The sequence below is a fragment of the Falco naumanni genome, chromosome 6 (assembly GCF_017639655.2).
Source record: "Falco naumanni isolate bFalNau1 chromosome 6, bFalNau1.pat, whole genome shotgun sequence".
Taxonomy (NCBI): Eukaryota; Metazoa; Chordata; class Aves; order Falconiformes; family Falconidae; genus Falco; species Falco naumanni.
Window position 1 is genome coordinate 86561279 of NC_054059.1, and position 17334 is coordinate 86578612.

The 17334-nt window shown below is 42.9% G+C and overlaps 1 protein-coding gene across 1 annotated transcript in view; it reads left to right on the forward strand.

Moving 5' to 3' along the window:
• LOC121090656 (kinesin-like protein KIF26B) overlaps positions 1–17334 on the forward strand; it is a 197097-nt gene that overhangs the window by 81784 nt on the left and 97979 nt on the right. Inside the window, exon 3 of the mRNA XM_040599381.1 lies at positions 14181–14714. Coding sequence (XP_040455315.1) covers positions 14181–14714 — 534 coding nt within the window. The remainder of the gene's footprint in view (positions 1–14180; positions 14715–17334) is intronic.

A 17334-nucleotide genomic window follows, 5' to 3' on the forward strand; every position in this document is an offset into this window, starting at 1 on the left:
ATGACCCCCCTTCCTTAGTTCTCTGAGAACTGAAAACTCTATCATCTCATGATCACTATGCCCAAGACATCCTCTGACCACCACATCACCCACCAGTCCTTCACTGTTTGAAAACAGCAGGTCCAGCAGGGCATCACCGACCAGCTGTGCCAGGGGTTTATCTTCCACAAACTCCAGAAACCTCCCAGATTGTTTCCTCTCTGCTGTGTTGTATTTTCAGTGAACATCCAGTAAGTCTCCCAGGAGAACAAAGGGTAGAGATCATGAGATTTTTCCGGGGTGCTTGTAGAGTATTTCAACTGCCTCTTCATCCTGGCTGGGTGGTCTATAACAGACACGCACCAGGACATTTGCCTTGTTGGCCTTCCCACTGATCCTTACCCATAAACATTCAGCCTTGTTGTTACCACCATTCAGCTCTAGGCAGCTGAAACACTCCCTAACATTCAGAGCTACCCCACCACCCCTCCTTCCTTGCCTATCCCTTCTGAGGGTTTGTAGCCATCCATTGCAGCACTCCAGTCATGCAGGTTATCCCACCATGTTTCTGTGATGGTGACTCTCTACCTGCTGCATGATGGCTTCCAGCTCCTCCTGTTTGTTGCCCATGCTTTGGGCATTGGCATAGATGCATTTCAGCTGTGCTATCGATCTCACCTCCAGCCCTGGCATGCCTCCCTCCCATGCTCATCTCTAGGGACCCTGGTTTTATTCCCTTCCCTCTTCAAATCTATTTTAAAGCTGTTGCCATGAGCCCTGCTAACTCCTGACCCAGGATCCTTTCCCCGCTTTAAGACAGGTGAACCCTGTCTGTTGCCAGCAGGTCTGGTGCTGTGTAAACTGACCCATGGTCAAAAACCCCAAAACTCAGCTGGTGACACCAGGCCTGGAGCCTGGTACTGATCTGTGCAATCTTCCAATTACACGCACCATGGTTCCACGCAGCTGGCAGGATAGAAGAAAACACTGTGCTCCTGATCACTCAACCAGTTGCCCCAAGGCCCTGAGGTCTCTCTTGATTGCCCTCAGACATCTTGTTGTTTGGATTTCATTGCTACTCACTTGGAAAGCCAGTAATGGATAAAGATCAGAGGGCTGTACCAGACAGGGGAGTTTTCTAGTAACATCCCTTACCCAGGCCCCAGGGAGTCAGCAGGCTTCCCTGTGGACTGGTCCCTCTGTTCCTCTCGGAGTGGAGTCACTGGTGACAACCACCTTTCTTCTTTTCTTAGTGGAACTGGTCATGGTGCGTGGAGTTGACCGACTCTCCCTAGGCAACTCTTCCAACCTGCACGGGCCTTCATCCACATCATCACTTTCCTGGCCCTCAGGTTCCAGAGCCTCATACTTGTTAGCTTGTCTGTCAATAAATAACAAAAAGTAGGTTGTTTTTTTTCTTTTTTTCTCTTCAGGTTGCATGAATTATGCAAGTATGTAGATTTTACAGCATGTTGAATTAATCAGTGCCTGCTGAAATTCTTACAAGGTATTTTAAGAGGCCACTAGGTTACTCAACTGATTGTAAATAATTTTTGTTTAAGGAGGTATGTTTAAGTTTACTTAAATTTGGTTTGATTTCTGAATCTATAGAGCTGAATCAGTAGCAGAGAACCTGGAGCCTGAGTTTACGAAGGGTTGCTCTGTACGTTAATTGCAGGAGGTGCCATCGGGTAGAGGGAGAGGGTTATAGCCTCATTCAGCGTCTTGCAAGATCAGTGCCATAGTGGCTGTGGCTACTTGTAGAACTAATATCTTCATCCTTTCAGATGCTATTCGCTACTGATGATGCTGTGACTGGGTACACAAGGAGCCCTGTGTTAGTCTGAAGTCATGATCAGTGTCTTTAGTCTTTACAAGGTTGGGAATCCGTTCTCCTCCCCACTGGTTAGAGAGCTTTTCAGCTGACACGGTAACCTGAGGAACATTGTATTTTGGTTTAAGGCTGGCTAATATTACCAGGCTGTACTGGAAGCTTTTTCTCCCCTCCTCCTCCTTTTCTTTCTTTTTTTTTTTTTTTTTTTTTATTTTATTTATTTTGTTTTGTTTTGCGTGGCTCACTTGGGGACTATTTGGAAAAAGATTTGTAATCTTAGCCTTCATCAGACCACACAAGTCAAGAGCCTGATCCCCTCTTGGGCTTGTCAGCAGTCAGCTTATTCAGGACAATGTGAGCTGTGGTGGGAGTGGGGGAGGCATGTTTTTAGCCCACACTTGTAGATTGGTGTCATGGGGGGCCAGCAACACCGTGCTGTTTGACAGTGAGGGCTCATTATGTGCCTGTCCCCTGTGGTCCCACAGCAAGGGCTTGAGGCTTCTGTTCACAGTGAATGGATGTGGGGAGGGGAGCGCTTGGCCTCCTTCAGCTCTGAATGCTTTCATTGAGACCTTGGTGAGAACGCTTCCCAACTGAGCCCTGTCGTACCCTCCACCATTTGAACTCTTTGGGATTTTGTGAGGGTGCGGAGGATGGGATACAGGCTGTGGAGGCCGTGACAGCCAGGGGTTGCACAGTGTGAGTATTTTTAAACAAACGCAATAGTCCTGAACTGACATGATGCCTACTTTTTGAGTTTGGGATGTTCTGTTTTAGTTGGTGACAACAACAAAGGACATTATTAGTTGTACTCCAAAGCTCCCCTGATGCCACAAATCTGACTGTAGAGATATGTATTGAGACAGAGCATTTAGCAGCCTGGCAGAAGCGCAGTGGTAAGCGTTACACCGTGTTTCTTGCTTCTGGCTGTCAGTGTTCAGAAGCAGCAGCTTTCCCAGGGGGCTGACTAAGGCCCACAGCATTGTATTGTTCTCTTTACCAATTTCAGTCAGCTTCAGATCCATGAAGGTTTCTGCTGTATTCACAGCACCAGATGCCTGGCAGCCAAGTGACCCATCAGCCTCTGGACCCAGGCTGGTACCTTCCTTTAGAGCCGCCTGGCATCATGCAGCTGTGTCAGCTTGAGTCAGTGCTGGTGTGGTGGGTGCCTTCTGGATCACCTTGCAAGGGAGCACCAAAAGCAGGTCCTTTGGCATCTGCAAAAGCCACAGTGAGTGGAGCTGGAGCTCTTTTCTCATGTAAAGCCACACTCAGCAGCCTGACAGCTTCCATCCTGACCACAGCTTTTTATCTTCCCCATGCATCTTCCTGCACTCACCAGCCCCTCAACCCAGTCTCTGTCACCTACCCTTGGCACAAAATACCAAATCCCGTGCAATCCCTGCCTCAGCAGATGCAGGCAGAGTCTGCTGAATTGGAGCTGAAGCATATGTTGAAGTATACAGCTTAGTTTATAGTTTATGTAGAAATTCACATGCAAACACAGTTTAATGAAACTTAGCAGGTACGTTTGCAGCCGACATAAGAGAAAAAGGCTGCGTGTTACAGGCTTGTCATAACACACATTCTACCACTTGAGCTGTACTGGCATAGTCAAGCAGTGCAACTGCCCTAAGGCTGGAGAATAGCGCTTTGCCTGCTGCAAGGGTGTCGCATGCGCTGCAGTTTGTCCGCATACTGCCCGTGAGACACTTGTGACAGTGTAATTCTGTTCCCGCTGAGAGCTGGCAGATTCTTGTGACTTTCATTAGCTTTTCTCGGGATCTTTTTTTTTTCTTCTTCCTCCCCTTTGCATACCCCAAATATTTATACTTGCTAACCAAACATAAGCTGATCTTGCAACTGGAGTGGAAACCTGCAAACAGCTTTGCTCCTGAAATTATTCCCAGCTGAAAGGCTGAGGTGTGCTCCGCTTCCTGCCCTGTATACTAGGTGGAATAGATGTTCTTTCATGGCTGCTCTAATGCTCTTAGATTTCTTTGGTTGCATAGAGGTTGGGGGCACTCAGCACCTTCTAAGATTAGGATTTTGACTTTTGTGGTGCGTTTTTGTTTGTCTCTAATATTTTTGTACAAGCATAAAAATGGAATCAATATATCTAAGCTACTGTGTGTGAGAAATGTGTGGAATATGGGGGCATCAGAAGTGATAAAGTTCTAGGGAGAAGTGTATTTACAGCTACAAATTTCACTTCCAAATAAAAGTCTTTGATATGTTAAATCTCATTTTAGGGGTTCCAGGGATCACAGGCAATAATTACAAGTGATTCCATACGTACAAAAGAAATTAAGCGAAACCATAATTAGACAATTTGATAATGAGATCATTAACAAGCTCTTAATATAACTGTGTTAATGGAAACAGCTATAAATACATAACTATATCTGGTTACCGTCTGGTATTACATCAAAGCTGAGGAGCTTTCAGAAGCAAATGTAGCCCACCCTGAGATAATGTAAAACTGCTAGGAAAAAAACATCGGTGGGTTAGGCTGGGATTTTTCTTTTCTCAGTTCACATTATTAATAAAACCAATACCAAGTTCTAATAAAAATAATGAATAACATCATGTACATCCAAAGTGGTAAGTACAGTATCAATTAACCTGAAGGTGGGATTAGTGCACAGAGTGAGGAGGGGCATCACAGCTGAGGGGCAGGAGAAAGGTCAGAGGGTATCTGCTGGATCTGGGAGCTGTGTACCTGATAATCCTGCTGAGCCTGAGGCTGGACTCCAAAAAGCTGTGCAAACCAGGGGAGAAAACACGGGCATGGTATTGCTGGCAGGAAAGGAACAGGATGGTTGTGCTTTTCCCTCTCCAAGGAAAAAAGGGGATTTCCAAGAGATTGAGTCATTGAAAAGTAGTTTGAACTGGGACATGATGGGATTTTGAAGAATCCTGAGGCAGGAGCAAGCAGAGCAGCCCTCTCGTGGGTGAATGGCTTGGGCTGAGAAGGAGGTGGTAAATGATAAAAGGCCAAATGTTACTGGGGGAGGAAGATGCAGCAGATCGAAGTGAGACTGAGAGCCTGTATGGCTAGACAGCAGGGGACGTTTAGCTGCCTGTGGAGCAAGGGGCTGTCAGCACCTGGTATGTGGCTACTCTTCAAAGCAGCAGCTCACTGCAGGCTTGGTGTGTGTCAAGGAGGATGTTTCAGACAGGTGCTGTCAGACTTCAGAGCTGCTTATAGGATGCTCTTGTGCAACTTCTGTCCACCTGAAACACAGCATAAAGTCTTTTGGGAAAGCAAGGTGGCATATGACACATTAATAGAGATGTTGTGATTTTTCTTCTAGGTCAGTAATCCCATCTTTGTGGACCCCATCAGTAGACCTTCAAATTATTTGTATCAGAAATCAGCTGGAAAAAAAAGAATCCTTTCATAGACCATTGTCTTGATTTCTCCTCTCCCTCTCTTTCACACCCCCCCCCCCCGCCCTCCAATTCACACCATCAGCTTCAAGAAGGCGTCTTGTCTTCTCCTTCTGCAACCTCAAGGGTTGCACAGTGATCTGGGACTGTTCTCCACGGTCTCAGCTGACCTTCCAGCTTTCACACATCCCACTTGCCTAATTCTGGGTGTATTGACATGAAGGAGATAACTCCTAAAGAAGGCATGTAGTAGTTCTGCAGATGTCGAGGTGCATGTTCTTTAGTTCAGTCGGGATAAAAGGCTGGTGGAAATCCCCAGTCAACACCTAGTGTGAGATATGACTGCTGCTGAGTGATAAATGCAAGTTTGTATGTAGCCTGGAACATTCTGCGTGTACAAAGATTTGAGAATCAGTGCAGAGGGGAGAATCACTTCTATTTCCAAATGGCATGTTTTAACAATGTTATCTATCTAATGCCAAATGGACACGTTAGAGAAGAGGCAAATACGTTTCACATTTTCATGTGCCTCTGACTGTGAATGTGCATGGGAGAAACTTCATTATTAGTGTGAAGTGACTGTTGTCTTTGTGATATACTTTCCCAGTGGTTAGAAACAAAATTAATTTCAGTCTCCTAGATGGCACACAGATAAGCTCTGTCTGATTTGAGTAAAGTGGAAAGGATTTTACTTGCAGTTTTGCTAAGATTACTTGGGTTGCCTGGTGTTTTCATATTCAAGGATATAAAAGAAAGTCAACTTGAAGTGTGAATTTCAAATGGCTTTTTTAAACTGCAGTAAAATGCTTCAGGTTTTAACTGACCATAATTAGTGCTGTACTAAGGCTTGCAATACTCTAACTCTAGTCAATCCATATCCTTGACCTTCCCAACGCCTCTCCAGTCAAGGTGAGAAGGGTGGAAATCTGACAGTGGCAGAAAAGAATCTAGAGTAGACCCTGAATGAGTGTCGCTAGAGAAGACCACATCCAAGATGAACGGAAGGTAGCTCTGCTGAACCAGGTTGGAAACCTGATGTGTAGAGACTGGTAAATTTTTTTTCAAAAGCTGAAAGAATTAAAAATACCAAAACAACCCAAAAACCAAAAGGGAGATTGGAGATACAAAGGTAAAGCTCTTTGCCCATTGTCAAAGCCACCAATAGCCTGTATCAATCTAGTGATCCTCCGCCCCTGCCCCCTCCAAAACAGTGATTTTGCATGCAATTTAAAGATACTAATATTTCTTAGTGAAGAGAAGAGCATAAGAGTGAGCATGCAGAAATGGTTTACAAAAAACAGGATACAAAAATAAGCTGAATAGGACAGAAAATTTTGACTCTCTGATGCATGTCCATTGTAGATGTGCTGAAGCTGAACAGACTTGATGAAAAATGTTACAAACTGAATGGTTCTTTTGAGAATGCTAAGCTGTGAAATAAAAATACGTTTTTCTGATGATTATTCGCCTAAAACAAAAGGGATATGAACCTCCTGTTTAAAAACAGTTACAAGAGCTTTCCGCTTGCTACAAACCCCTTTGTAAATTAGAACAGCAAGCCTATAGTGTCACAAATACTGTCCTGACTTTCACACTCGTGCTGTTTAGTTACTATTCTCCAGGTGTGACAGCTGTTTGAGAAATCACTGGTTACAGTGTCAATAGCAGCTCAGTGCTGGCATTCATCAAAGAACTGTACTGCTCTTCTCACAGGAAGAGCAAGCTAAACTCTGAAAATGCGGAGGTGTGTCAGAACAGTCATTGCTGCTGTAGCCTGGTTACTCAAAGGGGTTCAAATGATCTGTTAATTTGATGTTTATCAGAGCTTGGAATAATGGAAAGATTTGAAAGGATCAAAGAAAAGCTAATGTTATTCCAGTATTTTAACAGGTCTGGGCCATGTAATCATAGGTCAGTCATGCATCATGCTTATCCTAGATGAGTTTGAAAGGGTGGGTAACAGGACATCAACAGTAAAGAACAATGTCTTTGTGAATGGCAGTCAGAAGGATTTTATGAAAAAAAGGTATTATCGCATTTGCCCCTATGATGAGGAATGTGACTAAACATTTGGTTGATAAAGCTAATAGTTTGTAAGCTCTTGAAAGCATCTAATCCTCACATATTCAGATCAAATTTGTAGCTGGACTCCAGCTGGGTGGAGAGGCAGCAACAGCAACCGAGTTCTGTGGGGTGACTGGATACTTGGGCGAGAACGTGTCTGTGAAACCTCTGGGTTGCATGTACAGCACAAGACTGCTTATAGCAATGATGCATAAAGTACTAGGGGGTCAAGGTGAATAATCAGTCGAACACAAGCTCATAGTGTGCTCTGGTGGCTAAGAAAGCAAATGCAATCCTTCAACATTCAGACAGAAAAATACAAAGCAAGGAGGAGAGAATGGAGCTGCTTTTTTCCAGCACAAGTGATGAGGCTTCGGCAGTTATGAATTTGTTCCTATTCTTTGTGCTGTAAAAAGGGTGCTGACAAATTTTGTCCATTTGGCAACGGCTGAGTTTGTCTAACAAATAGCTGTAGAAGCTTCCCTCCAGGATACCCTGTGCACGCTGTGGGCACAGATTCAGTCTGGGCTGTGAGAGCTCTAGACAACTGCATAGCAGAGATCATTGGGCAAGGCTTGGATTTGCACCACTGAATGTATATTTAGATTTTCCTGCTGCTATTTCATCTCTTCTTCCCAACTCAATTAAAAATCTGGCTGCTGTCTAGCTATCAAATGCTAACACAAACACCTGTGTGCCAGATGTGTACAGCTGTAAGTCTGTCAGTGCTGATCCATCACCACAGCCATAAGCCAATCCATGGAGCAATTAGAAAACACTTTTTGTTTTCCCCCTTCTTCTGTCCCTCCTCTCCATTTTCAATCCTCCTATTTTTCCAGGGTTTTGTCTCTTCTGCGTCCTGCTGCTGGAAGTTTGTAAGGTGAGTCTTGCTCAGACTTTCTGTCTCTTTCAGATAAGAAGACAAGGAGACTAAACCAAAGCAGCATATTTTTCTGGCTGCAGAGTAGCTGGTTTATAGTGACAAATGTTAAATTATAAAAGTCCAAATGTCAGTAGTATGTGCCAGCTCAAGAAAAAACATCTTGAAAATAGTAATGTTGCAAGTGCTATACCAGACAGGATTAAGATTTGATTTTTTTTTTACCCCCCTCCCTGAAGAGACCTGGTCCCCTAGATGTGTTCTGAAGATAGCGACTGTAGGACAGGGAGCACTCTCATGGCCTTTTTGAAAGCGAAGGCTCAAGTCAGCAGCAGAAAACAGTTCTTCAGGTTTGAGGGACAAAAATGCCACTTAGTTAAAGAGGCAGGACGTGATAACACTGCGGAGGTTTTACTGTTGGTAAGACAGCCTTTTTACAGGAGCTTGCTGGAAACAGGCTGATGTAAACCCCTCTTTCTTATTCCACTGTGCTTTCCCATGCCCTCTGTCTCTCCTTTTGCTCAAGTTCCTACTTACACATCTCCCGGACTGCCTCCTCTTTCCTCTCCCCACCATGTAGTAACAGTACTTCTGCTGGGGAAAGGAGAGAGTTTCAGAAGGAGGAGAGGGAGCTGTGTTCTCCTTTTCTAGCAAAGATAAGTTAATTTGCTCAGCTAGGGGTGGTAGCGGATGGCTTATGTGAAGAAGACGTGTTGGGCATGAGGGAAGGCTGCTGTGACAGGGAGGGTAAGGCAGTGTGGTCCTTCCCAGAGGTGTCAGTTGCTGTGTACAGAGCAACAGAAAAAGGGAGGCTACCTCACTGCCCCTGCGTCTTGCTTATGTGCAACTTTGGCTTTTACTTCCCAAGACACTGCTTGTGCTAGCAGAGATCCTGCCACCTTAGATAATTCAGATGATTCAGTTTTTACTTAGCAAAGATAACCGGTTTTTATCCAAGGGTTCCAAGCTCAGTTTGATGGTACGGCGTTACTAATTCACAGTCATAGTGTGTATCCTGTCATGCTTCTTCGAGGAAAATCTCCCGTTGACTTCAGTTTATTTGAACATACTTTTGCTTTAACAGAAGTGGTGTCATTCAAACAGTAAGGAGCATTTTTTCAACTGTTGGGGCTCTGGAATGCTGAAAACAGCAAATCTCTGAAATGTAGCCTAGAAGATGATAGGATACGTTTATGTTAGGGTGCAAAGTCACTTGGAAAATAGCCTGAGTGCCTCTGGAAAGTAAATTTACAAGTATAATCTTTTTATTGGGCTGGAAAATACACCCTCAAGAGAGAAAGAACAGAGGGGATTCCTCCCCCCCTCCAAACAGTGACCAACCATAGACTAACAGGGTTGTGTTTAGAGCAGAGATGTTTGCACAGTCATGGAAAAACATATGCTTTTTATCAGGGTGAAGACTTCCCTCCTACTAATTTTCTTAATTAGTTCTTTTACTCCCTGCCTGTGGAGAGTGAGAGTCTGGAAAACACAGTTCTGCCTGGGCAGAACTTCGGTTGTTGCTTTCCCCTGCTTCTCCCCTCACCTTGTGTGATGGATTACACACCAGCAGTCTTTGCTGCCTGGACCTTGTCAGAAACAAAAGAACTCCGTGAGTCTTCCATCTTCAAGCAGAAGCTGGCCTCTGTGATTTAGTTAGTATTGACTGCTTTGTGTTTCCCTGAAGAGCAATAGTAATGTTGGTGTTGAAGAACACAGTTTGATAAGAAGGTCTTGAGATCCTTTGTATAGTTGAGTTTTCTTGGAGGTAGAGTAATGGCATAGGGTTCCAGTGTCTGACTTGCTTAGGCTATAGTGGACCAAATCAAAGAGAGGCACTCACAAAATCTTACAGAGTGTGTCCTACATTAGTGTCTGCTCGCGCTTTGTTTGCAAAAGAGTAGTATGTGTATGAGGTGTTTGCACATGGATCTATGATCAGCTAGGCTCTGTGTAACATGTAGAAGTGCAAACTGCTCATCGTGTTTCTTGCCCGCCTCACTGTCCACCAGCTGAGCTCTGCCTGCTTTCATCGTGTCTCTGTGTGAGCTCTGTGTGAAATTTGAGTATGTGTGAAACAGTCTGTGCTTCACGCTGGAAGTGGCTGTTTGCTTCCTCTGCTGAGGAAGAGGGGCACCAAGCTGAGCCGCAGGAAGGGAAGGGTTATTCTCTTTGTAGTCTGCTTTCTTAGTGATGGAGTTAAAATGTCATGAAAACTATAGAGCAAGGCACAGATTTACAAAGGGAGATGAAGGAGACGAGGATACTTCTTCATTACCTTACATGATCATGCAGTAGTGCTGTTCCTCCTCCTCTATGAGGTCAGGACCACATTTACCCTGGTACAACCATCCATGTACTTCAGCGTTTCTTAACTAGTGCCTGTTCACTGGGTGCATTTTCACTGGGTAAAGCAAGAATTCCTCAGCATACCTGTCCGTGATGGGTGTCTAAAAAGCAAAGCTTCCTTTCTCTTCTGTCTTTCCCATATGGGTTTTCAGTTCCTCACCAAAGATGAGTTACAATGGAGAAGATGAACAACTAAATATAGCTGGAGTTGGTGTTTACTTGAGCTTGAAAACTGGAAGGTAATGGGAAAAGTCTCCTTGCAGCAAAGCTCAGCCTGCGGTCTGTTTAGTTCACTGCTTGCCTTGTGCATTTATGCTGCGGTCTGTGTTGTGACTGATATCCTGAAGCTTTCAGACCTCTTACATGCCTTCATTTGTTTATTATAGGAATAGGAGTTTATAGTAATGCTGTTTATACTAAAGATGGATGAACCATTACAGCAATAAGAGAAACCATCCTGAACCTTTGCCCCGAACTCAAACCAAACCCTTTTGTGATTTTTAAAGTTCTGTTTCAGTTTTCAGTGTCACTGCACTTTGTTCTGTCATGAGCAGAAATGAGTGCCAAAATATAAATGGTATTTCCAGTGTCAACCTCAGATTTCACAAGCAAACCTGCTCTCATGCCAGGGAGTGTGGGGTTTCTTAGACCTCACATGTTTCAGCAGCGAGTATAACCTTTCCAACTCCTGCTGCTCACTGCAGCTAGCATGGAGTGCTTATCCAGTGGGGCTTGCCCGTCACTATTTCATATGGGACAAGACACTGTTGTATGCCTACGGGACAAGATGCTGTTTATTGAACTAATAAGAACTCCTGGGGGAATGTGTGCAGATGATTGCTTGCAGATGAAATGCTGAAAGTGCTGTGTAGCTGCATTTCCCTGCTATTTGAGCAAGGGTGTAGTGACTGTCCAGCTTTGGCCTCCTTCCTGCTAAAAGTGTTGTGAGCCTGTCAACTGATGCTTCTGTGAAATTATAGTGGAGCTGCCCAGTGCAGAATAAGAAGGTAAATGCTCTTTTAGGCTCTATCAGATTTGGTTTGAGAACAAAAAGTGACTAGTGTGTTACTGGAGCCTGAGTTTCTCCAAATTTATTTGCTGTCCTGTAGGCTTTTCTGTTTCATGTTCCAGACTCAGCTCCAGTGTTGAACTGTCCGTCTAGTAGAGTCTGATAGATTAGTAGAGCCAGTCTTTGGAGCAATCAGTTCAGGTTGTGCCTGTTTTCCTCCTTTTGGCTCCTGAGGAGGAACAGTCTTCCTTCTTCCCTCCCGTCCTCCCTTCTCTCTCTTTGTTTATTGTTGTATCAGAGAATGATCTGATGTTTGTTTTAACACCGAGATGAAGCTGAATTCACTGCTGTCCAGCACTCTTTAAAGCTGGTGTGCTACTTGAGTATTTATATCATGCTGACATTTGCTTACTTTAAAGCAGGCTTTATTTCCTTGGAATATTTATCATAGTATCCAGGAATTTCCATGTTAAACTGCTGCTGGACCTGAATGTTGTATATAATTACCTGGGTTCAAGCCCAGTTGCCTAAGGGAAGTTAACTTTCAAAGAACAACAGCTAGCTCTGTGGCATTAGCTTGCTGAAGGAAGAGCTGGCAAGGATTTTTTCCTGGACTGACGTGGAGCAGCCTGTAAAAAAGACTCACACCTCACTTCAGCTATATAGGTAGCTTTGTCTAGCTCATTATGGGAAAAGTAGAGAGTCGGTTCCCTGCATACCTGACATCATGGACAGGGTGCCTATATCTGATGTGATCTGCTGACCTAGTTATGGTCTGGGTTGGAAAATAAGATTTGACATCTTTTGCATCCTGTTTTTTCCCCCTGATTTCCACTAGTCCCTTTTCCCAAAGGGTAAGGGGGGAGGGTTGGTGCAGAATCCAGTTCCTGCCTTCCTGACACACTTTGATGCTCTGACCCCCTTTGTGCATAGAATAGAAATGACCAGCTTGAGGCTTGATCAGATCTCAGGCTCCTGTTGTTTCCCATCAGCTTATACGACTCTCTTGGGCTTCTGGGGCTAGAACTGCTCTTTTGCTGCTGAGCATAAAAAGGCACCATGATTTATGAATCAATTAATCATTGCATGCTGAGGAGCTGTTCACGGTAGTTAAACAGTGAAAATAAAATACTCGAGTATATAATAAAGACGGATCATAATGAATATGACCCTCTATCAACGAATTCCTTCCCGCCCTGTATTTTACCCCCTACACATTCTTCCCCAGGGCAGCCAAACTATCAATACGTGAAATTTGTCTATCTTGGATGGCATGGCGTTCATCAAATTACTTGATAAGGGTGGTGTCTATTTCTGTGATTCCCCCCCTCCCGCTGCCCTCCCCAGTCTGATTTCAGTGGCTGATAAAGCCACAAAGCCAAAGAGAAAAACAATTAAATAATTCTGATGCTAATGATTGTAAATTTTTTTGACTAGTCATAAGAAAATACACCAATAAGTCTCCAGACTTAAGGAGGGGAAGGTGAAGTCTGCACTGCCTGGTCTGTAAAACCACAAAAATGTGGTGTGAAATTTCCAAGAAATATTTCCAAAGCAAAACTGCACAAGAGAGAATTCCACCACGTAACTGCCATTGTTTGCTGTGTAACACACACATCATTGCTGTGTGTTTCTAAAACTGCACGATACTGTAAGAACTAAGCGAGTTTGGTCATAAACCCTTGCTGAGGCTGCTGTTGGGCTTCACAGCTTACTGAAGCACTTCGCGATTTTGGCCAGCACCCAATGACTGTAGCCAGATCAGGGTGGTGTATTGCTCTGTGGAGAGCACCAGTGACTAACCATCACAGATCTACCCGTGAGGTAAGGGTATGAGGCAAGAGGTTTTAAACCTGATCATGTGGTTTTGCACCAAAACTATGTTTCCAAGAAGAAAATTATTCTTTAAAAGTTATTGACCCTATTTTCTATTTTTTTTTAAATAAAATTACTGGTTTATTTTACATTATCAGCAGATACCCAAATAGTGGTAGAACATATCATTAACAGAAAAGTTGTCGATTTTTTTCTGGCTGAAAAAAATGTGTTCTTAGTAAATGAAATGCCAAAAAGCTCTTGAAATATCCATCTGTTTTGAATTCTGAAAAGGATTTTGGGAGAGTGATGGTACTTCTGGATTTTTGTTGTGTTTATTACTTTTTTTATTTTATTTACAGGCAGGCTTTGAAATTTTACATTTTTGTTGCAGAGTATTTCCTGGATTTTCTGAGCACCAAAAGCTGGCATTGGTAGGTAGATGGATTTGTGAACCTTGCTACAAGCCCACTGGTTTTAGTGGAGTTGCTCTTGATCTCACCTGTGTAACTAAGAGTAGATTTCGTTCAAGCCAGAAATTAGGTGCAGTGGTGTGAAGCAAGTTAATTCATTCTCTCTGCCATGCATTAAAGCTTGCAGTGGAATTATTATATTTGCCACTTATCAGTAAAAGTTAAAGAATTTTTTCTTTCCAACACAATCTAGCTTCTCATTTTTGTTCAGCTCTGCTGCTGGCATATGTTGACTGTATCTAATGGCCTTTGTTTGCATTCTAAGCTTATCTCATAAATTGGCTTTTGAAATGCACAATCAGCAGTAATAATGTTTCACTGTGGTGACCATGGTTAAACATTTCTTTCCTTTCCCCCCCTCTCCCTTTTCTCTTTGATTTTTAGGACCCAGGCTTCTCTTCGGTGATTCATGACAAGCTCCAAGTCCCCAATACCATTCGTAAGGCGTGGAATGAGAAGGACAACAGATGTGATGTTTGTGCCACGCACCTGAACCAGTTGAAGCAAGAGGCCATTCAGATGGTGCTGACCTTAGAGCAAGCTGCCAACTCCGAACATTATGATGCCTCGCCAGGCTCTCCCCCACCTCTCTCCAACATCCCCACGTTAGTGAGCCCCCGGCACATGGGCAGCCTGCAGCCCAGGGACTGGGCATACGTGCCTGCTCCTTATGCTACATCTAATTATACAGGCTTTATTGCCAACAAACACAGTGGAAAACCCAACAGTCTAGGAATTGTCAACGGGGTGGAGAAGAAAAATGGCTCTCCTGGACACCAAGCCAAGGTCAGCTTTCAAATGGCCACCAGCCCCAGCAACGGTAACGTTCTCAACTCTGTGGCTATCCAGGCTCATCAGTACCTTGATGGCACCTGGTCTTTGTCAAGAACTAATGGCGTCACTCTATATCCCTACCAAGTAAGTATTTTAAAATAACAAAATATGTTCATTTTCTTCCCATCAAAGCTTGACGTGGGCATGCTAACACTGCTTGCTCCCGTCGGGTAGAAATACAGCCATTCATACAGCGAGCATCAGAGCAAGGAGTGCTGCAAATTCCTGTTACCCTGATAGGGTATTGAGTTGGGGCAGACACAGATCACAACCAGTATTAATTAGAACACCTTTTTCTAATTCAGCTGTTGTTAATAATAGAGCCAAGCTGTTGTTTTTAATAGCAGATAACTATTCATAGAGTATATGCAATTATTCCCTCACACAGTTCTTTTGCTCATACTGCTTGGTTGGAGCAACAGCTGGGAGCCACTCACACTTGTTTACTTGCAAATGGAGAGTAGCCCTAGTGCACCAGTGATGTCTGGGTTGGTATTCACGAAGTACCCAGAAGGTCTTTTGGTTCATCATGTACGCATACGATCTATAGTCTTTGTCTACATATAGCAGGCACTGCCTTCATTGATGTGTTCTAAGTGACGTGCATTCATATTGGTGCCATTGTGTGCTGGTGGCCTTCTGCATATTGGACCGATTCTTGGTGTTTTGGTATTTATCTGTTCTTGTGGACTCACTGGGTCCACTGGTCTCCAGAGTTTAGCAGTTCTGGGGAGATTTTCGCATACTTCTCAGCACGTTCTTTTCTTCCCCTCTGGCCTGCCTGCTGTTTTCTGGTACACCGCACCCACAAGTACCTGTAGAACCTACCCACACCTGGGACCAAAGGGTCTTTTAGGACAGCAGGGTAGGATTTCTGATGCACTTAACTGCAGGTGGTGAGATTTTCAGAGTGCCCAAGCATTTGCAGATTGCGACATAAGCCTGTTCTTTCTGAATTTTCCCAGCCATCCCTGTTGGCTTCCTTAGGCACGTAAGTATATTTGGAAGTTGCTCTTTCTACTAAGTTAAGAACAGATTGCAAGATAGAACCCTAAATTAATATTTAACATTTATCAGTATGAGTAACTGATATTACAGCCAGAAAAAAGTGATGTTATTCATAAGCATTAAGATGTTGTCATGCACCAAAGAAGACCTGGTAAAACCAGTAATGAACTACAGTAATTTTATCTGGAAAATATGTGACTTTATAGTTTTGTGGATTTATGCTCTAGTGAACCTGATTCATATTTGGGCATGCCAGTATGTGATCATAGTTTAATCTAAGCAAAAAAATAAAAATATCTGATTGTTTGATCTAAGAAAAAAACCCCTAAACAAGGAATGCACATTAAGAAAACTGAATAATTAATTGTATTACAAAAATCAGTTCAGTTTTATTGCATTCACAATCTTTGAGGTTCATCTTCTATGAAAATGTGGGTTTTGTTTACTTTTTAATAAGGGTCATGGCTCCTAAATGGTTCATTTTGTCTTAAAAATATTCACTAAGGAGAATCTAATATTCAAAACTTTCTGGACTGATCCTGTAGTTTGGCTCCAGTTAGATTAAGGACTTTTCCCTACCATTTCTCTCTCCTTTCAGAAACCATTACCTACTCTCTCCTTTCAGAAACCTTGAAATAGAAAAGGCACCCCACAAAAAAACCCCAACCAACAAAAAACCCAAACCAAAAAACCCAGACAAACTGAAAAAAACCCCAAAGAAACCTAGCAATGTTGGTCCATGATGGACTGTGTTGATATGATAGTGAGTTTTATATTATCTTTAAGATTCCACCTTCAAATGTTAAAATTCTCACTTTACTTAAATATCACATTTAATTGCCCAGTCAAAGAATAATGATAGCTTTTGTCTTTAAACACATTGAAAGGATTATAGTGTTTGGTTTTGTAGTATCTGTATCCGACGGGGAATTAGTCAAGTAAGAAGAAAAACTTTGAAAGGTAATTAATTTGTGATTTGAATTAGTAGGAAGATGCGAGCTTTGCTTTTTCTGCTTTTGTGTGCAGAAACCAATCTTATTTGCTACACATTTTGAGAATATTTTTGAACTCTCTCCTGTATAAATATATTTTTTTGTTATGCACTGACAGATACAGAACTCTGCTGGGAAGAGCACTAGGAAGAGGAATCTGCTATCTCATGTTAATTAGAACCCTTCTGATTTGAAGGTGAATTAAAAAAAAAAAAAAGGTGCTAGCTACTTACTTGCGAATGTCTATATATTAATTAAATTTTCTTGCCTTCCCTTAAGAACAGTGATTAGAAAAATCTCGCTGTGCATTAGCTAAGAGGAATAGAAAATAATTTATTGGGATAAAAAGCCTTGTACTTCACGCAGGGAATACAGTACCCTTCTACATCATAATCTTGTTAAATTGATGGCCAGGGAGGAGTCGGTCTCATGGCCTTAGACATAAGGTAGACACCTCCTATTGTAAATCAGTTTTTGTTAGACAGTTTAGATAACTTGACAGAAATGGTTGACTACCTTGAAAACAGGCTGTGTTTCTTTTTGAAGTATCTTTTTGAAGTATCACCAAAAAGAGAAAATTAGTTTGGAAGTGAGATTCTGTGGCTCAGAATTGATTCATGGCAATTTTAGGTACCAAAAAGCTTTCCTGCTCTTGTTAAGTTCTAGGATGTTACTCCCTTCTTAGGATTTTCCCCTCCAGATGG